Below are 26,278 nucleotides of genomic sequence, written 5' to 3' on the forward strand. Positions count from 1 at the left end.
TTCTATGGCAGTTTATTGATCTATCCATCATGCTGCTCTTTCGCCTCTTTGAAATTTGTGTTGATGTGTGGAAGGAAGCTGAAGAGTGTTATACAAACGACATCCAATGTTTGTACACTGTGGTCTCTAATATCAAGAATCTCAAGTAGGAGTCATCAAGAATCTTATCAAGAATTTGATGCTCTTCTTTCTCTTACTACGACCCACACTGAACAGATTGCTCAACGAGAGAAGTTTTTTATGGTTATTGCTCTTTCCGGTCTGAAACTAGAGTTTGACGCTATCAGACATCAAATCTTGACCAGCTCTGCTAACCCTACCATGAAGGACTCTTTCAAAAGGTTGCTGAATATGACAGGTGCATATGGTATGTTTTCTTCTTCTCATGTTGTTCCTCCAGCCTAATCTTCTACTCTAGTATCTCTGGCTTCAACCGTTGGAGGAAATAGAGGACGCAATAATAATTGCTCACGTCCACAGTGTACCTTTTGTAAGAAACTGGGTTATCTTGAAGACAAATGCTAGAAAAAACATAGTCGGCCAGCTGCTCCACCTGCATCATCTACCAGTGCAGCTCATGTATTTCAGAGTGATCCTAGCCTTACTCGATCTCCACCAAGTTCACAATTAGTACATATGTCTCCAACTGAGTATGATGCCTTCTTGAAGTTCCAGGCCACCCAGCCGTCTCATCCTGGTAATCCCGTTGCTTGTGTTGCTCAAGGCTCATCTGTTAGTCCTTGGATTATAGATTCTGGCGCCACTGACCATATGTGTGGTAATGAACTTCTTTTCTCCTCACTTACCTATTCTGATATTTTACCTACTGTTACCCTGGTTGATGGTACCAAAATTGCAGTTAAAGGGATCGGCCAAATCACACCCACCTCTTCTTTCTCATTAAATTCTATTTTATATGTTCCTGATAGTCCTTTTAATTTGATTTCAGTTAACCAACTCACCAAAACCCTTAACTGTTCTGTTCTCTTTACTCCTACTTCTGTTTGTGTTCAGGACCAAGGTACAGGGCGGACGATTGGCGTCGGGCGTGAGTCACAGGGTCACTATCATCTTGTTGTGCCTAGTTCACCAGTAGCTTGCACTAGTGCCGCTTCCCCAAATCTTCTCCATTATCATCTCGGTCATCCCAATCTCTCAAAATTGAAGAAATTAGTTCCTAGTTTGTCGTCATTGTCCATATTTAATTGTGAGTCGTGTCAGCGTGGTAAACATGCCCATCATTCTTTTTCTCGTCGGCTCAATAATAAGATTGAGACTCCCTTTTCCCTTGTGCACTCTGATGTATGGGGGCTGAGCCGCGTCCATTCTACTCTTGGTTTTTCATATTTCATTACTTTCATTGATGACTTTTCTCGTTGCACTTTGTTGTTTCTTATGAAGAGTCGGTCTGATTTGTTTTCTATTTTTCAGACATTTACTGCTGAAATAAAAACATAGTTTGGAGTTTCTATACGTGCCTTACATAGTGATAATGCCTTTGAAATAAAAACATAGTTTGGAGTTTCTATATGTACCTTTGTTTCAAGTATTTCCTCTATTTCTATTCCTAAAACCATAGGTGAAGCTCTGTCCCATCCTGGTTGGCGCCAGGCTATGTTAGATGAGATTGATGCCTTACATTCAAATGGTACTCGGGATTTGGTGTTTTTACCACTAGGAAAGACTCCCGTTGGTTGTCATTGGGTATTCACACCCAAAGTGGGTCCTGATGGCCAAGTGGAACGTCTTAAGGCCCGCTTGGTTGCCAAAGGTTTTACACAGATCTATGGACTGGATTACAGCGATACTCTCTCCTATTGCGAAAATGGCCTATGTTCGCCTCTTTCTCTCTCTAGCTACTATGCGTCATTGGCCACTCTATTAGCTTGATATTAAAAATGTCTTTCTTCATGGTGATTTGCTAGAAGAGGTATATATAGAGCAGCTACCTGATTTTGTTGCTCAAGGGGAGTCCAATGTAGTTTGCAAATTCAGGAAGTCTCTCTATAGTCTGAAACAATCTCCACGGGCGTGGTTTGGCATGTTCAGCACTGTGGTTCAAGCCTTTGGTCTCACTCGAAGTGAGGGTGATCATTTGATTTTCTATCGCCATTCTTCTTCCTTATGTATCTACCTTGTGGTTTATGTAGATAACATTGTTATCACAGGGAGTGATTAGGTTGGAATACAGAAGCTAAAGGAATATCTACATCAACACTTTCAAACCAAAGACTGAGGTCGACTTCGGTATTTCTTGGGTATTGAAGTTGCTCAATCAGGAGATGATATCTCAATTTCTCAGAGGAAGTATACACTGGACATCTTAGAAGAAACTAGTATGGTGAATTGTAAACCAGTTGACACCCCAATGAATCCAAATGTCTGACTCTTGCCGGGACAGGGGGAGCTTTATTCAGATCCTGGAAGGTATAGGAGACTGGTAGGCAAGTGGAACTATCTCACAATCACTTGTCCTGACATTGCTTTTGCTGTGAGTGTAGTTAGCCAGTTCCTTAGTTCACCATGTGATTCTCACTGGGATGCTGTTATCCGGATTCTGAGATATATCAAAAGAGCACCAGGTAAAGGGTTACTTTATGAGGATAAGGGTCACACAGATATTTGTTGTTATGCAGATGCAGATTGGGCATGATCTCTTTCTGATCGTCGGTCAATTTTTGGGTATTGTATTCTTGTGGGAGGAAATCTGGTTTCTTGAAAAAGTAAGAGACAAAATGTAGTAGATAGATCTAGTGCAGAGGTAGAGTATCGAGTTATGGTTAATGCAACTTGTGAGCACATATGGCTTAAACAACTCCGGCAGCAACTCAAGTTTTGTGAAGTGTCTCCTATGAAGCTTATTTGTGATAATCAGGCTGCCTTACACATTGCTTCCAATCCAATGTTCCATGAGTGGACTAAGCATATTGAAATCGAGTGTCACTTTGTTAGAGAAAAGCTGGTTGAAGGTGTTATTGTTACAGAGTTTGTTAACTCCAACGATCAACTTGTAGATGTCTTCACCAAGTCTCTAAAGAGTGCTCGAGTGGAATATATTTGTAACAAGTTTGGTGTATATGATATCTATACTCCAGCTTGAGGGGAAATGTTAGAATTATTAGTATATATTATAATTATTATGTGTGTTTTATTTTGTAATTAGATTAAGCCCATAGGTTTAAGGCCCATTATGCGAATTATAAATAACAAGCTAAGAGAGGCTAGTCTCTTAGGTTTTCTCTCCTAATTATTTTCTCACACATGGTAAAACCCAGGGGAAATTGGATCCTAGAGCGCTCAAAACTATCTTTGTGGGCTATTCTTCCACCCAAAAGGGTTACAAATGTTACCATCCATCTACTAGAAAATTTTACATTTTAGCTGATGTTACATTTGATGAGTCCACATCCTTTTTCCTGCACCTTATCGCTAGAGGGTGTTGAAGCACGGTAAGATTTGTATATATGTGAAGAATATGTGCTCATGTGAAGGTTAAGAATGCAGCAGATATGGATATCATGTGATTCCTTTCTAATCTTGAATGAGAAGTTTCTTATTCTAGAATAAGAAGTTTCCTAAGACTAACTTAGGAAATTTTCCTAATAGTGTAAATATGTATCTCTTTCTTTTATGGTATTTCCTGTAGAAGGTAGATGTATTTAGTTTCCAAATGTATTTATCTTTTCCTCTATAAGAGGATCACAAACTGTGTACATTATAACTAAGCAAGAGAAAACGATTATTATTCCCTTCTTCTATATGGTATCAGAGCCATACGATTCCAGCCTGATCCACCTCAAGCCCTAAGAGTGCCTTCATTGCATTGTTTTTCCTTTGATTTCTCGAAAAGCTTTCATTGATCCCTCCTTATTCAAACGATCTGACCAGTGAATATGTCAAAATCCTCAGAGCTTGCTCCCATTGTAACAACTAAGGAATCGACCGCAGTTGAACAACCTACTGTAACAAGAGATCTTCCTAGTGTGCATCAATCCTACTGCCTAGATGGTAGGAACTACCTTCAGTGGGCTCAACTCATCAAGACCTTCCTTAAAAGTAAGGGGAAAATCAGCCATTTAACTTGACCTCCACCAAAGAACTCGGATCCCTCCTTCACAACCTGGGATGTTGAGGATTCCCTCATCATGTCTTGGCTATGGAGTGCAATGCAGCCTGAAGTTAGCAAGAACTTCATGTTTTTAAGCACAGCAAAGGAGATATGGAAGACGGTGAGGCAAACCTACTCCAAGGTTCAGGATGCCTAGGTGATCTTTGAGGTCAAGACCAAGATTAGCTCTACTAGGCAAGGTCTGTTAACAGTCATCGAGTATCATAATACGATGAAGGGATTGTGGTTGGAGCTTGATCATTATCAAGCCATAAAAATGGTGTGTAGTGAGGATGTTGCGACCCTAAATCAAATTTTTTAAAGAGATCGAATTGTTGAGTTTCTGGCAGGCCTAAATCCTGAATTTGATCAAGTCCGAGTTCAGGTTCTTGGTAGAGATAAACTTCCCACTCTAAATAAAGTGTTTGCCATTGTGAGGAGTGAGGAAAATCGAAGAGGTGCCATGCTCAATGAGCATAGTACTGAAAGTTCAACCTTGATATCTAGCATCAAAAAGGGAGTAGGAGTTAAAGTTCGGAAGTCAGCAGCCCAAATCAAGAGTTCAAGCCATGAGGGCAATGGTGTACCTACTGCAAGAAGCCTTGACACACTAGGGAGATGTGTTTTAAACTGCATGGGAAGGAGGTTGTCTTGAATAAAATTGGAGGATTCATTCCTAAGGACAATTGAAACTCTCAAGCAAAAGGAAGGGACTGATAAGGGAGCAACAACTGAAATTGATCTCAATCAGTTGAATGCAGAGGAGATTAACAAGCTGAAATCATTCCTAAGGACAATCTAGGATGGAGCATCTTGCTCTCTTGCTCAACAAGGTAAACACCTAAACTATCATTCTTTTTTAGCCTCCAAAACTGATAGGAATAACATGTGGATCCTTGATTCAGAAGCCACTAATCACATGACCCTCAACCTTCATGTTTTTGAGACCTATGAGTCTCTTGAAACCACCAAACAGATTATTATTGTCAATGGGACCTCTGTTCCCATCAAAGGAAAAGGCAAATGTTGATGTTTTGCATTGAGAAAACAGTCTAGAAGGTTAAGAAGAACAGGAGATGTCTCAAGTGTTTGAAGCAGCTAGTTTTATTCTAAGTTAGAAGAGTCTGACTTAGGTGTTTTATTATAAGGGGTATTTCGGTCTTTGTGTAGGCTAAATAAAAACCTTATAATTACTGCCCATAATGTCTATAAATAGGAGACATAGGGCAGGGAAATCATAGATGATCATTCATTCTCTATGATCGAGTGCAGTGTATGTAAGAGGAAAGGCTTGTGTCCAAGAAAGTCTTTGCAATCTCCAAGAAGATTGTACTCGGGTGGAATAGAGATGGAAGAGTGAGATACTAATCATTCCAAAAGTCTCTGAATACGAGTGAGACTGTTGAAAAGAAGAGAGGAAATACTTTGTGTAAAGAAGAGTGTTTGTAATCTCTTGAGTGTAGTGAATTCGTGAATCAAAGAGGAAGAAGAGAGGGACTTCTTGTAACTTTTCTACACTCGGTTTCTAGTGGAATTGCTCTCGTTCTTGGTGGCTGGATGTGGTGCCATTTCTGTGGCCTGAACTAGGATAATTCTTACGCCTCTTGTGATTGTGGTTTGATTGTTTTATTTCTGTTTTCATTCCTTTAATTATGTCTTTCATTACAATTGCATATTTTTTGTTGTTTGAGATTGATTTCGGGTGAAGACTGTGAGTGAATTGGCAACAAGAATCATTGATTGAGTTATCTAAGAGCTCCTAAACTTAACAACAAAGTCATCCTTAGCTCTCAATTGTCTATTAGCCAGGTACTTCATGTACCTAATATGGCTACCAATCTTATTTCCATTAATCAGCTTACTAAAGACCTAAATTGCCATGCTATATTTTCTCCACATATGTGTAAATTTCAGGCCAAAGACACAGGGAGGATGATTGGTGTGGCTGAGGAACAACATGGGTTGTATGTCTTCCAAGGGAAGAGTGATTTTCCCAATCAGTTTTTGGACAGTCCTTGTGACAGCCACTGACATGCCTTAGTGTGTATCTCGAGGTACATTAAAAATGCTCTTGGTAAGTTTTGTTGTTCGAGAACAAGGGACATAAGCAGATTGTTGGACATACCAATGATGATTGGGGTGGTTGTCCCACAAATAGATGCCCTGCCTTAGGATATTGCATCTTGGTTGAAGGTAATTTGATGTCCTAGAAGAGTAAGAAGCAGAATGTTATGGCTAGATCTAGTGTAGAAGCAGAGTTTTGAGCCATGATGTAATCAAATGTGAGCTGATTTGGCTTAAACCAACTCCTTAAGGAGTTGAGATTTGGAGATTCATGGCGTATGCAACTTATTTGTGATAATCCGGCAACCATACATATTGCTTGTAATCATATTTCTCGTTAACGAACTAAACACATAGAGATCAACTGTTATTTTGTGAAACAGAAGTTGGTTTTTGGAGAGATTAGTACCTCATTTGTTGGCTCTAAGACCAGCTAACTGATCTTCTTACAAAGGCATTATGATTCCACAGTTGACTACATTTGTACCAGCTAGGCACATATGATATATATGTGCCTGCTTAAGGTGGAGTGTTAGAAGGATACAGCTTAGTAGTGTTGTACATGGAGCTCTTTTTGTTAGTTGTACAAGTGAGTTAATTTGTTCTGTTGAGTTGTATGTATACTTAACAGTGAATAGAGAATTCAGTTGTTCTTTTTCCTTCCATATCTCTCTCTCTCTCTCTCTCTCTCTTCCTCACACTGGGAATGTTTAGTGTGTTGCAAAAAAGAAAAATAAACTCGTAACATCTACTGATTGGTAAGTATGCCCCTAAACTAATACGACTTGGATGGTTGGATTTCTAAGTCTCTTCTGAAAGCATACAAGCTAGGATAACCGCAGACCATCTTGGTTGTTTAGTAACCTTTGTTCTTGCAGTCCTTCCATCTTTGAGTGTAAAAATGCACATGCTGCTATGGTTCAAAACTCATTCACCATGTTGTCACCATTTGTTCTCCATGGTCATGTGCTCCATCTTTACAAATTCTGATGGCTTAATCTGATTGTAACCTTTGCAAGAACGGAGAAAAGAGGTTTTAGTGAAATCATAAGAGCTGTATGCACAATATGGAAGAACTCTTACAACTGAATACTCGACATTTTTTGACATGTTTGAATAGTAAATCTGTTCCCAGATAGATAACTTAACAAGACTTGAACTTAGAGTGTATTTTTTGGGAATATGCAGCCTAGCCCCCTGGGTTGTTCCCTGGAGGACAAATTGGGCTTCTAATCTGTTATACATTACTTTGTGAAATAACCGAAAGGTTCTGCATCAACTTTTTCTTTTTAGTTACCAAGTTCGGACTTGGGACTTAGTATGTTTTCCCATGTCCCAATAAAAATATGAAATTTTTGCTTGTGCTTTTTTTAATTTTTAGTATCCTTAGATCATGGAATTGTCAATGGCTGTTCTCCTTGCTCTTTGTTTTCTTTTTGTTTTTTTTTCTCTTTGATCATCTACATTGTGTTCAAGAGTTGAAAATCTGCTCTACAGGTTCCAGTTGTCAATTACATCTTCCGAAACTCTCTCAAGCTAAAGGCCAGCGATGCTGAAACAGTTGGTTTAATCGAGAACTCTTTTTTTGTTTTTTTAATAATTCCACACATACCATATGTTTATTGGCATATTAAATTTTTCAATTGTGTTTTCCCTTTTTATTCTCCTCCCCTTATTGGGCTTGGCCACTATATTCTCTTGTTTGTAGGTTATTAACTTGCACAATGCAACGAAGAAGTTTGTATCACTGATTCCTTGTATTACGTCTGATAATGAGAACACTGGAATTGCTGAAATTGATTGGGGACAAGAGATTCTTGATGTTCCTGTTGCTTCAAAACTACGCATACTGACAGGTATCTAGTTCTAAGCTTTTTTTTTTTCTTCATTTTCTTTGATCTTATGATTTTTCTAGATGATGAATCTCATGCATTAGTAAGGAACCGTAGCGAATCATCTGTATTAGCAGACAGGGTTTAACATGATTTCATGATTCAAGCACTGTTTACAAGAGTTCATAGCTTGTTGTGGCTGAAGTTTTAGAAAATGTAATTGTATTCTTTTCCTCTATTTATCTGAGATAATTTTCTAAAAGAGCTCCAGGTTAAATTATGATTATTGTGGCTCTCTCTCTCTCTCTCTCCGGTCCCAAGATTGTGATCGAGTTATAGTGCAATGTACTTGAACTTCAAGGATTATTTGAAATAGTTCTCTCTCTCTCTCTCCTACCCTTACGACCTAGTTTTCTCTTCTTACTTAACTGCAATCAAGAGCTCATTCAAGAGAACTCTTTGATCTCTGGGACCTTGAAGGAATTTCTGCTTAGAGGCTGTTTGGCTTAACATTTTTTTCAATAGCTTTTAAGTTATTTAGCTTTTAAATTAAAGTTAGATAGTGTTTAAGTTGATAATGTGTTTGAATAGATATGCTTTTAAGCTATCAATTATTAGTTATGCGTTTGGTTTAAAATAGCTGATATCAGCTATCAAAACTTGATAAAAAGACTAAAATAGACATAGTGTTAAATGATGTAAAATTTTATCATTAAATATTGATAAATTATATATAATTATTAAAAATATATTAATACAATATTATATATGTTATATATAACAATAATATATATTATTATGTATTATATATATATACATATAACTACTATTTTATATAATATATATATATATGCACACAGTGGCCGATCTTGTGGGAACGGAGGAGATGAGGGTGGGGACGGCTGGTGGGGGTGATGGCCGACGAGAAGCGGCCGGTGGGGGCGACGGTTACGGCCGTTATGGAGAAGGGGCGATGGCGGCTTGTCGCTATAATGGTAGAATAGAAGTGGTGATGGCGCGAGACACCAACACGAGGCTTCTTGCGGCGGCTCAGCTGGACGACCGTGACGGCGGTTATGGAGGAGGGACGACAGCGGCAACGACGGTAATGGTGGAGGAGTGATGGCGGGAGAGGCAGCAGCTTCTGGAGAAGATGATGGGGGAAGAGAGTTTGGGGAAGAAGATGCAACGGTAATGGCGGGGACACGCATGTAAATATGGAAAATATTCGAGGGTAAAATGGTATTTTTCTCGATCAACTCTCTAGCCTTTTTTGCCAAAGCTGGGGGGCACCAACTTCTGGCACACGTTGTTATAGCAGCTTTAAAGCTATATAGCTTTAAAGCTGCTAATGGTTGCCAAACACTTAATTATAAAAAGCTATAAAGCTGCTAATGGTTGCCAAACACTTAATTATTGCCAAACACTTAATTATAAAAAGCTATATAGCTTTAAAGCTGCTTATGCAGCTTATAAGTGGTCAAACCGTTAAGCCAAACAGCCTCTTAATACTTTCATTAGCTGCCCCTTCTTTCTAAATACAACTGAATTCAAAAACTAAAACTACATAAGCACCTATCTAAAACTACTTATAGCTGGACATGGAGTAGGAAAGTGAAATTGAAATAAAAATCTGAAAACTAAACTTCTTCCTTTTCTTGCACCCATGTGTGTGTAACGTTGATAAACCTGCCCACTAAATGGGATTGCCATGACCCTTGACTGAGCCCATAACATCAATCTCCCTGTTGACCAAGTCTGCAAGTGCAAAAGCAAGGTACCGACCAGCAGTAGTGGCAACATCCTCCCAAGAAACATCAGCTGGAGATAAACCAACCTAATGAGTAAGAACTTCTGGTCTTCCACCACCCCCCCCAACAACACGAGAATCTGATACAACCTGGGGAGTTGGGTGTAGCTCACCTTGGTGGACAGTAGATAAACTGGGCCCCATGTGTTCTTGGCCATGGAATTTTACAAATGAAAGGTGAAATACAAGATGGGTTTTAGAATCAGAAGGTAGTTCTAATTTGTAAACAACAGTACCCTTCAATTGAATTATTTTGTTATGCCTATCAAAAGGCATCTTCATCAAATTAAAGTCCCATTAATAGGCCCCAATGTGTTCAGCCAATTTCACACCCAACATTCCGTTAAAACCACTAAGAAACAACAAGAATAAATCCAATTAAAAGGCATGGTTTCCTAACTGCAACAGCCATCCATTAAACTATGAGTACTTCCAGAAACAATCAATACCTTAAGATGCTTGTCCCAGATGCTTGCCTACACCTGCATCGTTTCTGGAGATTGATCCCCAATTATGGTGTGGCGGAAATTGGCTAGTCTTTTAACTTTTCTGGAACCTCTTCTACTACTTCCTCTATCAATCCTTTCAAATTATGAGAACTTTTTACATTGCTGACCAGGAGTGTACTACTCATCACAATTAAAATGAAGGTGTGTTGTGTTTTGTCCATTGTTCTTCCATCTTTGACCTTGTTAACCATTTAACAAATTGTATTGTAAAGAACTGCTTCCAGCCTATTGTCATAGGGTTTGAGAATTGGGTCAATACCTCTACCCCCTTTATTCATTTAATCTAGGAAGACTCATTGTTCTGGTTAAATCATTAGGGTGGTGCAATTCAACCTCAACAACAATGTAATCCTGAAGCCCACTCAAAAAGTAAATGCACTTTTTTGCTCTTGGGTCAGTAAACTTGCATGCACCTAACTGTTCAAATGTTCACCAATACTCCTCCATTGTTGCCTCCTGTCGAAGCTTGGAAAGTTCTCTTAACTTGTTGCTTCAAATAGGTGGCCCAAAACGCAGATAGCATTGCTGCTTAAAATTCTCCCAAGATAATTTTGGTCTGTCGTGTTCCAATTTGAGAAGCCAAAGTTGTGCATCTCCTTCCAAATAGATAGAAGGCAACCCAACCTTCTCTTCTTCGAGTTTGACAGCCAAAGAAATGTTCACATCTGTTCAACCACCATAATGGGTCCATGGTACCATCAAAATGTGGGAAATCACGCCTGAGTATTTGGGAATGTAAGTACCATTATCCATATTGGTTTTTCCAATACCTCCCTCTCTCCACCCACAATGACCTTTTGTTTGTACCATTTCCTTCATATTCATCATGAATCTCCAAACCAGCAGTAGTAAATTCCTTAGAAGTCTCTTCTATTGGGCAGCTTCGTTGCATTGTTGCCTTTTCTGCATGATCTTGTCTCTTCCTCCTCTCTCGATCCTCCTGGTAGTACATCTTCAAAAAAGCCTCAACTGCTGCTGAAAGGTATGAAAGTCACCCATAACTCCTGCTCTGAATACCAATTTGTTACAATCTTGAGTTTGTGATGGCATTGTAGGGCAATGTACTTAAACTTCAAGGAAAAAATTAGTTGGAAATTTTTTGTTTGCGTGTTTTCCTACCCTTTGCAACGTATTTTGCTCTTTTTAGTTAACTGCAATCAAGAGCTCGTTGGAGAGAACTATTTGATCTTTGAGTTTTAAGGAACTCAGCCTTGAAAGAATTTCTACTTAATACTGTCATTAACTTCCCCTTCTTTTTAAGTACAACTGAATTCAAGAACTAAAACTAAATAACCACCTATCTTAAACTGCTTGAATGTTTATACCTGTAAATGGAGATTACATAGGAAAGTGAAACTAACATAAAAATCTGACACTAAAAACAAGAAACTGCCATATCCCTTTTCTTGCACCCATGCGTGTAACATTGATGGACTTGCCCACTAAATGGGACCACCATGATCCTTGATTAATCCCATAACATTGTTTCTCTATGGTTGTATTGGAATGTAATATTTTCATAGTTTATAGAGGTTCTATGGTTTGGTCTTCTTGCATTTATTTTCTTCTATTTTAGATAGAAAATTTCAGTGAGAAGAAGATAAATGTAAGTTGTAAGATGCAAATGAGTTAATTGTTATGGAGATGTTTTAGTTTGGTAGTGGAGGACTGTATATAAGTCATGTTGAGGATTTATTTGATATTTCATTTGAAATGTAGCTTTTGTGAAAAAATGTTTAGTTTTGAAGAGATATTGGGGTATTTTTAAAGTTTTGGATGAGAAAAAATGTTGAAAGCACCAAAGCAGCACATTAATTCTTTTAAAAAGTGTTAAGATTCCTGAAATTATTCCTTGATATATTCCTGAAATTATGCCTTGATTTCCTATTCTAAAGTTAGACATAACTTCAGTTTAGGAATCAATCTCCTTGATTGTTGTATTGCCTTGTATATGTTGTTTCCTAAATTGCTTCTTTCCTTGTAATTAGTATCCTGTCCATATTTAGAATAGGAATTCTTCTATATAATGCACAGCTCTCTTGATATTGAAATAAGAAGAAATTTTACCAAGAACTCCTACAATAAGAATTTGATCATTTTGACATAATGACATAGAAACAGAAAGTCTAATTAATAACAATTGTTTCATAACAGATTGAGGCAATTCTAGCTTATGGGCTTTTTTCTCATATAGAGTATTCCTCAATGCTTTCTTTTTCTTTTTTTTTTCTTTTCTTTTCTTCTTTTGTGTGTTTGTCAGTAGTTTTGGGACTTGGCTTGCTCTAAGTGGTTGTACTGTTAAACATTTCAGAGGCGGTTTGAAAGTTTTTGCGGTCCCTCTTAAGTACTTGAGGCATGTGAAGCTTAGGAAGAAACCCCTAGCTATTAATATGTATATACCATGCATTAAACTCATAGACTATACCCTTATATATATATATACAAATACAACAGGTCACGGGCTCTAACATAAAATTAACCCTAGGTGTACTATATAAATATAACCATATAACTCAACACTCCCCCTCAAGCTGGAGCATGTATATCATATGCACTAAGCTTGCTACAAATATACTCAATTCGAGAACCCCTAAGAGACATAGTGAAGACATCTGCTAACTGGTCATTGGAATTGACAAAATCTGTGGTAATACAGCCAGATAAAATCTTCTCTCGGATGAAGTGACAATCTATCTCGATATGTTTGGTCCTCTCATTAAAGACTGAATTTGAAGCAATATGTAATGCAACTTGATTGTTGCAAATTAATCTCATCTTTGATATCTCCCCAAACTTGAGCTCCTAAAGCAATTGTTTTAACCAGATAAATTCACACGTTACCAAGGTCATAGCACGATATTCTGCTTCTGCACTCGACCTAGCAACAACCTCCTGCTTCTTACTTTTCCAAGATACTAGGTTTCTTCCAACTAGAACATAATATCTTGAAGTAGACCGTCTATCAGAGGGAGAACTTGCCCAATCAGCATCAGAATATCCGACTACTTGAGTATGACCTCTATCCTCATACAATAGTCCTTTACCTGGAGCTCCCTTAATATACTTGAGAATCCGGACTACCGCATTCTAGTGGCTATCGCAAGGAGACTGTAAAAACTGGCTGACAACATTGACTGAGAAAGAAATGTCTAGGCGAGTGATAGTGAGATAATTAAGTTTTCCGACTAGCCTGTGGTATCTCTAGGATCAATAAGAGGCTCCCCTTATCCTGGTAAGAGCTTTACATTAGGGTCCATAGGAGAATCTGCAGGTTTACAATCAAGCATCCCAGTTTCTTCCAGAATGTGTAGCACATACTTTTGTTGAGACATAATAACACCAAAACTAGACTAAGCAACTTCTATACCAAGAAAGTATTTAAGTAACCCTAAGTCCTTAGTCTGAAAATGATGGAAAAGATGTTTCTTCAACTGAACAATACCATCTTGATTGACAAACTAAGATGGTAGCACTGAAGCGACCAAACTAGGCTCGAGGAGACTGCTTCAACCCATATAGTGGGCGACGGAGTTTACAAACCAGTCCAGACTCCCCCTGAGCAACAAACCCAGGGGGTTGCTCTATATAAATCTCCTCCTGAAGCTCATCATGTAAGAAGGCATTCTTAATGTCCAGCTGATACAACTGCCAGTGACGCATAGCTACTATAGAGAGAAACAAACGCACAGAGGACATCTTAGAAACAGGAGAAAAAGTGTCACCATACTCAAGACCATAAATCTGAGTATACCCTTTGGCAACCAAACGGGCCTTAAGATGATCAACTTCCCCATCAGGACCCACCTTGACAGTATAGATCCACCGACAGCTAACAAGAGATTTCTCTGGGGATAAAGGAACCAAATCCCAATCCCAAGTACCATTGGAATGCAAAGCAGTCATCTCATCCACCATTGCTTGTCGCCACCCCGGATCAAAAAGTGCCTCACTAATAGTCTTAGGTACTGAAACGGAGGATAAAGAAGGCACAAAAGCACAAAAAGGAGATGATAGACTGTGATAGCTAAGAAAATTATAAATGGGGTGAGGATTGCGAGAAGAATGGGTACCTTTCCGAAGGGCAATAGGAAACAGACCCTTAGAAGGTAGGACCGCAGCAGGTGGAGAGACTGGAGCAGGATGGGAGGCAGTAGGAGTTGCTGAAGTAGTAGGAGACACTGGAGAAGGCGCAGGAACAACATCTCCACCGGGAGGAGATCGAGGCTAATGACGCCAATGATAAACTTGCAATGGGTTAAAAGAAGGAACAGGGAGAATAGGAGTAGGAGGACTCGAGGGAAGAGGGATTGCCTCAGAAATGGGCTGACACTCGGAATGAGGCGAAGAGTAGAAAGGAGACGACTCAAAGAATCTAACATCCGCCGAAAGAAAATAGCGGCAAGTGTCAGGAGAATAACACTGATAATCCTTCTGAAGGTGAGAGTAACCAAGAAAAATGCACTCGATGGACTGAGCAAACAATTTATCTTGACTTGGAGACAGGTTAGGTTATGGACAAAGCAGGTGCAACCAAAGACACGAGGAGGAAGAATATATAATGGTTGATTAAGAAATAAAAGAGAGTGAGGAATCTAGTGCTGAAGAACCAAGGAGGGCATCCTATTAATGAGATAGCAAGCAGTGAGGACAGCTTCAGCCCTAATGCGAAAGGGGACATGATGATGTAGAAAAAGAGTGCGAGCAGTTTCAATCAAATGTCTATTTTTACGCTCAGTAACCCCATTTTGTTGTGGTGTATAGTCACAAGACGACTGATGCAAGATCCCTTGAGAAGACATAAAGGTAGTAAAGGGAATAGAAAAATACTCAGGGGCATTGTCACTGCGCAATATTTGAACAGAGGTATGAAATTGAGTTTTGATTTCATTAAATATAACCATGTGCAATGAGAATAATCGTCAATAAACGTTACAAAATATTGAAAACCCAAAACAGACACGACACGACTAGAAACCCCAGACATCGGAATGAACTAAAGCAAACGGGGACATAGCCTGATAATTAACACGCTTTAGAAAAGAAGTGCGAGACTGTTTTCCAAGTTGACAAGACTCACAATGAAAAGACAACAAACTAGACAAACTAGGGACCATCTTCTGAAACTTAGCCAAACTAGGATGTCCCAAACGATTGTGGAGAAGAGCAAGGGACTCAGTCACCGAGCAAGCAACAGGAGATGCAGGAAGGTTGAGATGATAGAGGCCCTACAACTCACATCCGACGCCAATCATCTGTCCCGTACCGCGATCCTGGATAGTAATAGAATGATCATCAAAGGTGATTGAACAATTTAAGGCACACATAAGTTTACTAACAGATACAAGATTAAAGGGACAATAAGGAAGATAAAGGACAGAATCTAAAGGCAGAAATGTAAGGGTTTGGCAGTGCCAATAGCTTTAGCAACCGTTTTGGACTCATTGGCTAATGTTACAGAAGGTAAAGAAATAAAATTAGTAAAATGAGAGAACAAATGGGGATTACTAGAGATATGGTTAGAAGCACCTAAATCCAAGACCCATGGTCCTAAAGAGGATGACTGAGCAAGACAGACAGTGGAATCACCAAAGTGGGGATAAAAGCAACTGTGGATAAGGATTGTTGGAACATCTTATACTTGAGATACTCATCATAGTCAGCCCCAGTGAGAAGGATAGATTGCGATGGATGACCATCAAAGGACTCAGATCGAGAACCATCAGCATAAACAACATTAACACGAGGAGGGCAACCATGCAACTTATAACACTGTTCCTCAGTATGCCTCACTTGTGATAGTAGTTACACTTGGGGCATTTGTCCCGATTACCACGATCTCCTCCTTGTTCGCCACTACTTTGAACCCGTGAAGTCATAACTGAATGATCACCTGCAGAAGAGGCATTGTAGGAACAGATGAAACCCGAAGAAGACGAGAATACACTTCATCCATAGTAGGTACAGTAGAACTAGTAAGAATTTGATCACGAACAGGAGCAAGTTCAGGACCAATGGCAGCAAGAGTTCACACCATGAAGAATTTATCGCGTTGTGCTAGATCCTCTGCAGCAGTCTTACCAGCAGGTAACAAGGATTTAAATTCAGTTTTAATAGAGGCCATCCGACCAAGAAAACAAGAAAAGTCAAACCCTGTTGTCGTAAACTGAGTAGATTAGACATCACTGAACACAGGCGTTGAATGTCATTAGTGTATAGCGACTTGGCCTGAGCCCACAATTCACAACACGTGGTATAGTTAGTATAGATCAAATGAAGAGAATGATCAATCGACTACCACAGGAGACTGCATAACAGACCATCAGCTTTTTGCCACGTAATTTTATCTGTGGTCACATTCTCGGCCTTGGTAGTTAGATGATCCTGTAAACCTTGACCCATACACCATAGTTCAACCGCCTTGGACCAAGAGATATAATTGGAACTGCCCATCAACTTCTCAGTAGCAATGGCTAGAGAGGGAGACAGAATACCAGAGAAGGAACCGGATTTATTGGTACCAACCATGTTGGACAAAAGGGAGCCCTATAAGATCAACAGATTTGAAACAAAGAGGGTTAAATAAGCCAAAAAGAAAGGCCGAATGATCGCGCTGGAGCGACAACAGACAACGGATGCCGGTGACTGACGGCGGCGAATGGCAGCGGATGGCGACAAAACCACTAGGACTAGGATGGACTGAAGGAGGCAAGTCCAATGGTGAAGACGGCGTTGCGATCGGAGCACTGGAGAGAGAGATCAAAGTAAAAACATCTTCGTGAACAGTGCGAGAGAGGCGGCGTGTGGCAGCGGCAACGGTGATGGGCCTCCGAGGGTCGACAGATTGGGGGCCGGCGAACGCAGCGACGGCGGTTGTGCGTATGATCGGTGATCGTACGGTGAAGAACCGGCTACAAACCAATAGTGCGAGCGGCAAGAATGTAGTGGGCGGTGATGGCAATGGCATGGTAGGCTGCAATAGTCGGTGGCAACGCGACTGATGGTGGTCATCGGTGATGTGGGCGGCAGCGACGGCTTCGGCAGCGGCAGCGGCTAGGGTTTGTATTTTGGCTCTGATACCATGTGAAGCTTTGGAAGAAAATCCTAGCTGTTAATATGTATATACCATACATTAAACTCATAGACTATACACCTATATATATATATATATATATACACAAATACAACGGGCCACGGGTTCTAACATAAGATTAACCCTAGGTGTACTATATAAATATAACCATATAACTCAACAAGGCTGATGGATGGAATAAATGAATTATAAAGACCCTCAAGGGGGAAAGGAATATATTAACTATCATCAAGAAGTCATTTCTTTGGATGTATCTCTGCATCAGAAGAGTTTAGTTTCTTTAGGGTTCTTCTTCATATAAAGGAAGAGCTTAGCTGCTTTTTAGTTACTAGTGTTGCTTCTGTGAATGATATGAATGCACTGAGGTGAACCATTGTTTTCTTAACACCGTCTTAGTGTGATTATATACACGAGTAACCTCAACTTCTTCTGCTTGTTATCCTAGTTTTTCCTAGCCTATTTTCAACTGAATGACTTTTCACTTTCTCAGTTTAACATGAAAATATTTGCTGTTCTTTTGGTTGGGTGGCCTTGTTAAAGCTGTGAACTAATCCAGGGATAAACTTTTGTGATGTTTACATGATAGTTCAGTTGACACCTGGAGCTGGTCAAATAATTTATACCATCTCAATTTAACAGCCATAGTTTTCCTGGAGTTTTGTTGCTTCATATTCTATTATAACCTGTGCAGGCTTGCTTTTACGGGAAATCAAAGACTTTTGGCGTGTTGCACTGTTGGTTTCTTTGTTGTATTACCCTGCTGACGTTACTACAGAATCATCAGCTGGTCAGTTGAAATTGGAGAAGAGAAAAGAATTATTTGGGATGGTCGAGAAAGAAATTGTAGAACTAGGTATGGCAATTTATGTTACTATCAGCCTCTCCATTGACTTTGAATTCTGTATTGTATTTGATATATCTGATCATAGCTTGCTTATTTATGAATTTGGTTGTTCACGTCTGTGCTTGCAATATCCTTGAAATGCCTCACTTATGTTCTGTGAATGAGGCCTGCTCACTTGGGAACCCATGTGGTCCTTTGAATGTTAGGACAGACATTTTTGTTTGCAAATATTAGGTGATTTCATATAAAATGCCTTGCCTGAGTAATATGCTGCCAGTGAGGCCTGCGTAGGACTCAAACAATGTTTTGAAATCCTGGAACTAGGTAGCACATCTGTTGTTTCACTTTCTTTTAACGCCTTATTTAGGAGAGAAGTGGGGTATGTGGGGAAGGTAAGTAATAAAGGGGAAAGCAAGTTATATAAAGGGTGTTTTTCTTCCCTTGTTTGATAAGAGAGGAATATGAAGGGGGATGAAGTAATAAAAATAAAATGACAATTACACCTTTTGCATGCGAAATAAATACATCTATACACTTATAAGGTACAAAAGGTTATACATTACAATAAATTGTGCTTTGTCACCAACTCATAGACAATCTAAAAAATTTGAATCTAATTCCTAGGTAATTTAAATATATATTAAGCATTTAATAAAGAAAGTAAGTGAATATATTGTGCAAATAGTTAAAGACCTAATAAAAGTTATGATCTTTATATTTTATATATAGAATTTTATGAGATTGCAATAAATAGTGTCTTTGGAAAGACATCACTTGTATAAAATGTGTTAGAATTATTAGTATAATTGTATATATTATAATTATTGTATGTGTGTTTTATTTGTAATTAGATTAAGTTTATAGGTTAAGCCCGTAGGTGTTTAAAGCCTATTATGCATATTATAAATAATAAGTTAAGAAAGGCTAATCTCTTAGATTTTTCTCTCATAATTACTTTCTCACATGGTATCAAAGCCACTGGTGAGAAAAACTCTAGCCGTCGTTGTGTATTTTTTTTCTAGCGACCTTCAAACCCTAGCCATCATCGTCACCATCACCGTCACTGCTCATACCAGAACCCCACTATCCGACCACCACTTGCTAACACCGCCACCACCCTAGGGTTCGCCTCCATCAGATCAGTCGACCATCGAAGACTCTTGGCCACCAATCACTACCTCTGCCTCCATGCGCCGGCGTGTGACAGTGCATTCGCCAATCAATTCTTTCCGGCTTCTCCAGATCTGATCTCTAACGACCCCTCAAGTTATTTTTGGTGTCAAAGTCCTTGCCATGTCTGATCTCAATGATGCGATTTTTGCCAGTGCTACTCTCGCTCCAGCATCTGTTGCCCCTGCTACCTCTCAATCATTTATTGTCTCCAATCTTGGGACAACCAATATTACCATTGTCAAGTTGATAGGGTCTACCAATTATCTCTCATGGAAAGCCTCTATCAAAATGTGGTTCAAAGGGCAAGGCCAAGCAGATCATCTTACCACAAAGGATAAAAGTGTGTCAAAAGCTAATCGGGCTAAATGAGAACAAGTTGATGCCTAGTTATGTAGCCTCCTATGGCAATCTATTGATCCATCCATCATGCAACTCTTTCGCCCATTTGAAACTTGTGTTGATGTGTGGAAGGAAGATGAACAATGTTATACAAACAACATCCAACGTTTGTACACTGGAGTCTCTAATATCAAGCATCTCAAGCAAGAGTTGTCCATGGAATCTTATATGGGGTAGGTTTGGGCTCTCATGCAAGAATTTGATGCTCTTCTTCCTCTTACTACAACCCACACCGAATAGATTGCTCGAAGAGAAAAGTTTTTTATGGTTATTGCTCTCTCCAGCCTGAAACCAGAGTTTGACGCCATCAGGCATCAAATCTTGACCAGCTCCGCTAGTCCTACCATGAATGACTCTTTTAAAAGGTTGTTGAATATGATATGTACACATGGTATGTCCTCTTCTTCTCATGTTGTTCCTCCAACCGAATCTTCAGCTCTTATGTCTCAGGCTTCCATCGTAGGAGGAAATAGAGAACGCAATAATAGTCGCCCACGTCCACAGTGTGCCTTTTGTAAGAAACTGGGTCATCTTGAGGACAAATGTTGGAAGAAACATGGTCGGCCAGCTGCTCCACCTGTATCATCTACCAGTACAGCTCATGTATTTCAAAGCGATCTTAGTTCTGCTCAATCTCCACCAGGTTCACAATTAGTACCTATGTCTGGAGTTGAGTATGATGCCTTCTTGAAGTTCCAGGCCACCCAGCAGTCTCATCCTAGTAATCCTATTCCTTGTGTGCATATGATGCCTTCTTGAAGTTCCAGGCCACCCAGCAGTCTCATCCTAGTAATCCGATTCCTTGTGTTGCTCAAGGCCCATCTGTTGGTCCTTAGATTATAGATTATGGCGCCACTGACCATATGTGTGGTAATGAACTTCTTTTCTCCTCACTTACCTATTCCGATACCTTGCCTACTGTTACCCTGGCTGATAGTACAAAAACTACAGTTAAAGGGATCAATCAAATCAAACCCACCTCATCTTTCTCATTAAATTTTGTTTTATATATTCCTGATAGTCCTTTTCATTTGATTTCAATTAGCCAACTCACCAAAATCCTTACCTATTCTGTTATCTTTACTCCTACCTCTATTTGTGTTCAGAACCAAGGTACAAGGCAGACGATTGGCGTCAGGCATGAGTCACAGAGTCACTATCATCTTGTTGTGCCTAGTTCATCGGTAGCTTGCACTAGTGCCACTTCCCCAAATCTTTTCCACTATCGTCTCAATCATCCAGCCTCTCCAAACTGAAGAAATTAGTTCATAGTTTTTCGTCATTGTCCTTGTTTAATTTGTCAGTCATGTCAGTGTGGTAAACACGCTCATAATTCTTTTTCTCATCGGGTCAATAATAGAGCTAAGGCTCCATTTTCCCTTGTGCACTGTAATGTATGGGGGCCCAGTCACGTCAATTATACTCTTGATTTCTCTATTTCGTTATCTTCATTGATGACTTTTCTCATTGCACTTGGTTTTTTTTTATGAAGAGTCGGTTCGAGTTGTTTTCTATCTTTCAGACATTTACTGTTGAAATAAAAACATAGTTTGGAGTTTCTATATGTGCCTTACGTAGTGATAATGCCCCTGAGTATTTTACTTCTCAATTTACTACCTTTATGACTGCTAATGGCATCCTGAATCAATCCTCTTATCCTTACACACCTCAACAAAATGGCTTTGCTGAGCGTAAGAATCGCCATCTTATTGAGACTACATGAACGCTCATTTTTCATGCCAATCTTCCCACCAAATTTTGGGGAGATGTTCTAACTGCATGTTATCTAATGAATCGCATGCCATCTTCAGTGTTACAGGACCAAATTCCTCATTCTCTTTTGTTCCCTACACAGCCGCTTTATTCTGTTCCTCTTTGTGTTTTTGGATGTATCTGTTTTGTGCATTCTTTTTCACCTGGACAAGATAACTTGCTATAAAATCTCTCAAGTGTATCTTTCTCAGCTATTCCTGGTTGCAAAAAGGCTATAAGTATTACTCTCCTAAGCTAAACCACTATCTTATGTCTACTAATGTCACTTTCTTTGAACAACAATCTTTCTTTTCGGTTGCTCAGCCTGATTCACAGAGTCTTCACAAAGTTTTGCCTGTTCCTTTTTCTTTTCTTCTGTTGTCCTCATCGGGTCCCTCTATCTCCTCTGTGGTGCCTACTCTACCATTTTTCGAACCACCTTCCACGGCTCCTCCACTTCTTACATATCATCGTCGTCCTCATCTTGCTATCGGCGCCAGCATTACTCCAGCCTAGGACTCTTCTAACTCGTTCTCTCTATCTGTGGTCCCTCCTGCCCTAGATCCTGAGCCTAACAATCTCCTTGTTGCTCTTCGCAAAGGTGCACAGTCTACTCGTAATCCCCATCCTATTTTAATTTTTTATGCTATGATCGTTTGGCTCCTTCTTATAGTGCCTTTGTTTTGAGTCTTTCCTCTGTTTCTATTCCTAAAACCACAGGTGAAGCTTTGTCCTATCCTAGTTGGCATCAAGTTATGTTAGATGAGATTGACACCTTACATTCAAATGGTACTTGGGATTTGGTGCCTTTATCACCAGGAAATACTCTCGTTAGTTGCCAATGGATATTCACTCCCAAAGTGGTTCCTGATGGACAGGTGGAACGTCTTAAGGACCACTTGATTACCAAAGGCTTTACCTAGATCTATGGGCTAGATTACAGTGATACATGCTCTCTTGTTAAGAAAATGGCCTATGTTCGCCTCTTTCTCTCTCTGGTTGCCACGCGTCATTGGCCACTCTATCAGCTCGATATTAAAAATGCCTTTCTTCATGGTGATTTGCAGGAAGAGATATATATAGAGAAACCACTTGGTTGTGTTGCTCAAGGGGAGTCCAATGTAGTCTGCAAACTTAAGAAGTCTCTTTATGGTTTGAAACAATCTCCACGGGCGTGGTTTGATAGGTTCAGCACTGTGGTTCAAGCCTTTGGTCTTACTTGAAGTGAAGCTGATCATTCAATTTTCTATCGCCATTCTTCTTCCTTATGTATCTACCTTGTTATTTATGTAGATGACATTGTTATCATAGGGAAGTGATCAAGTTGGAATATAAAAGTTGAAGGAACATCTACATCAGCACTTTCAAACCAAAGACCTAAGCCGATTTTGGTATTTCTTGGGTATTGAAGTTGCTCAATCAGGAGATGGTATCTCAATTTCTCAGAGGAAGTATGCCCTTGACATCTTAGAAGAAACTGGTATGGTGAACTGCAAACCAATTGACACCCCAGTGGATCCGAATGTTCGACTCTTGCCAGGACAGGGGGAGCTTTATTCAAATCCTGGAAGGTATAGGAGACTGGTAGGCAAGTTGAACTATCTCACAGTCACTCGTCCTGACATTGCTTTTGTTGTGAGTGTAGTTAGTCAATTCCTTAGTTCTTCATGTAATTCTCACTGGGATGTTATTTGGATTCTGAGATATATAAAAGCGTTAGGTAAAGGGTTACTCTATGAGGATAAGGGACACAAATATTTGTTATTATGTAGATGCAGTTTGGGCAGGATCTCTTTCTGATCGTCGGTTAACTTCTGCGTATTGTGTTCTTGTGGGAGAAAATCTGGTTTCTTAAAAAAGTAAGAATGTAGTAGTTAGATCTAGTGCAGAGGCAGAGTATCAGGGTATGGCTAATGCAACTTGTGAGCTCATCTAGTTTAAACAACTCTTGCAGGAGCACAAGTTTTGTGAAGTGTCCCCTATGAAGCTTGTTTGTGATAATCAAGTTGCCTTACACATTGCTTCCAATCCAGTGTTCCATGAGCAGACTAAGTATATTGAAATCGACTGGCACTTTATTAGAAAAAATTTAGTTGAAGATGTTATTGTTATAGAGTTTGTTAACTCCAGTGATCAAGTTGCAAATGTCTTCACCAAGTCTCTAAAGGATTCTCAAGTGGAATATATTTGTAACAAGTTTGGTGCATATGATATTTATGCTCCAGCTTGAGGGAGAGTGTTAGAATTATTAGTATAATTGTATATATTGTAATTATTATATGTGTGTTTTATTTGTAATTAGATTAAGCCTATAGGTTAAGCCCGTAGGTGTTTAAGGTCCATTATGCCTATTATAAATAACAAGTTAAGAGAAACCAATCTTTTAGGTTTTTCTCTTATAATTATTCTCTCATAAAATGATTGGTCTTTTTTAAGATAGGGCACCCCCCTCCCCCCAATCCTCCCACCCCTAATTCAAACATATGGATAAAGTAAGCCTTTAATTTCCTCTTCGTCATTATGTGGATATGAAAATTTAATTATTCCTATTGATTTGGTGATGCAGAACCCAAAACGAAAATACATGAATCCCAATTATTCTAACCAATTCTCAGTTTTCAAACTCAATGATCAAGCCCACCAAATAATACATCTCTAGGGGATTTATATAAACTATAAATCCTCCCTAATTAGGAAATGTAGCAAAGACCAAAATCATATACCAAATAGAATGGAAATATAATCTTTCTAAAACTACTTAGGAAAGAAATAAACAAAAATTCTAAAACAAATAACAAAATATGTTGATAACGTCTTCTAAAATATTTCCTTATCTTGCCCCCATCATTCTTCCCTAGTAGGCGAAAACTTGGCCTCAAGTTTTGTAGATCTTCATGCTCAATTTGGATGATTTGCCCAATGAATGAGAACTTTGAGTTTTTTTTTTTTTTCATTTTTGGTAAGAATATTCTACTTTGAGAGATTGACTATAAAGTCCACTCTTGGAGCTTAGGATCCAAAGCTCAAAAATCATCCTCAAGAATCGATGTGGCATCTGGATGATCTTTCCACTTGATAAAAAATTTATGAAAACCTTTGTGGGGTGATGTCGCAATCTCATCATTGTACATAATTTATCACTTCCCTTTACTACAGAAGATATGGTAGAAGAGGGATTGGGTGACCTCCGAGAACACTAGTAGGTAAAAGAGAATGCTCTAGTGTGCCTTGGTAAAGTGATAAATCCACCACATTGAAAGCAAGATTAATAGTCATATTATTAGGCAAATCTAGTGAATAAGCACTAAGTCCATGTTCAAGAATGATGGAAAATGGGCCATTACCTTGAGCATGTAGTTCTGTGAAAATGTATGGGAAACATTCAGGTTGAATCATGACACAACCACCTCCTTTAAGTTTCCTAGCCTTATGATGAACATTAATAACAAGTTTTTGATCTACGTTATTTGTTGCAATGATACTTCTATTTGTTGGAATCTTGGGTAAAAGAGGCTGGCAAGATAGCTATTATAGCTGTAAACATATGGTTATTATGGAAAGGTTGACATTTGTGGTGCAAGACTGCAAATGGAAAATTCTATGGAGACAATCAAGGAAGACAACTAAGCAATCAAATCTAAAGAATCATGAATTTATATGAGTTGTAATTAGGATGATTCTTGTATATTCTTTCCTTTTATATGTTATTCTTATGTATTCTTTCATTTTGTTTAAGATTCCTAAGCAGTAAATTATGAGGTTATAAATAGAGAATAATCCAAAGGGACAAGGAGTTTTTACCTATAGTTTCAAAACCTAGTTGCTACTATTTTTACATGGTATGAAAGCCACAACTAGGCTAGGCATAGAAAAGACATTAGTTTTAGCAAAAATGTTCCAAGAGGAGGTTAGATCATCTAGTTTTATAGGGATTGTGATCCCTATCGAAGGGCCTAAAACTGCAATTCCTTCTGATAATCCATGCTTGCTTGTTAATCCAATGAAACTAGATGGCAGTAACTATCTAGCCTGGTCTTGCTCCTGTAAATTGTTTATTAAAGCCCCGGGATTTGAAGACTACACTAGCATGAAAACTCAAAAACCTGTCACTGGAGATGTACAAGCTCGATAATGGGAGATAGAGAACTCCCTTGTGATGACTTGGCTAATCAATTCAATGCAGCCAAACATTACCAAAGGGTATCTACTATTAGATACAGCAAGGAAGATCTGGAATGTTGCATCACGAACCTACTCTCATGTCGAACATGATGCACAAATTTACAAGATCCCGAAAAAGGTATATGAAACTAAATAAGGTTAGTGGTCAATTTCTCAATACTATGTTGAATTAAACAATCTATGGCAAGAGTTGGGTTATTATCAAGATTTCTAGGCAGAATGTTCTAATGATACTTCTAAGATCCAAAAAATGATTAATAAAGAGATGGTATTTGATTTTTTAGCTAGATTAAATATAGAGTTTGACCAACTAAGGGTTAAGATATTAGGAAGGGAGCCTTTTCCTACCTTGAAGCAAGCTTATTTCTATGTTCATCAAGGTGAGAACAAAAGGAGTATTATGCTCCAGCCTGCTGCAACAAACGGATCAGCCATGATGGTGAAACCATCACTTGATAGAACCCCTACCAGCCTTGGAAGTATCAATAAGAATCAACTAAAGCGTGAATATTGTG

General features: G+C 39.0%; 1 protein-coding gene across 2 annotated transcripts in view; it reads left to right on the forward strand.

The window, feature by feature from the left end:
* The window catches only part of LOC127786617 (tRNA nucleotidyltransferase cca2), a 122,253-nt gene that overhangs the window by 90,203 nt on the left and 5,772 nt on the right, over positions 1 to 26,278 (forward strand). For both annotated transcript variants that reach the window (XM_052314123.1, XM_052314124.1), the window contains 3 exons: positions 7,670 to 7,732; positions 7,881 to 8,028; positions 18,105 to 18,266. In XM_052314123.1, coding sequence (XP_052170083.1) covers positions 7,670 to 7,732; positions 7,881 to 8,028; positions 18,105 to 18,266 — 373 coding nt within the window. The remainder of the gene's footprint in view (positions 1 to 7,669; positions 7,733 to 7,880; positions 8,029 to 18,104; positions 18,267 to 26,278) is intronic.

The sequence above is a fragment of the Diospyros lotus genome, chromosome 12, assembly GCF_014633365.1.
Source record: "Diospyros lotus cultivar Yz01 chromosome 12, ASM1463336v1, whole genome shotgun sequence".
NCBI classification, from domain to species: domain Eukaryota; kingdom Viridiplantae; phylum Streptophyta; class Magnoliopsida; order Ericales; family Ebenaceae; genus Diospyros; species Diospyros lotus.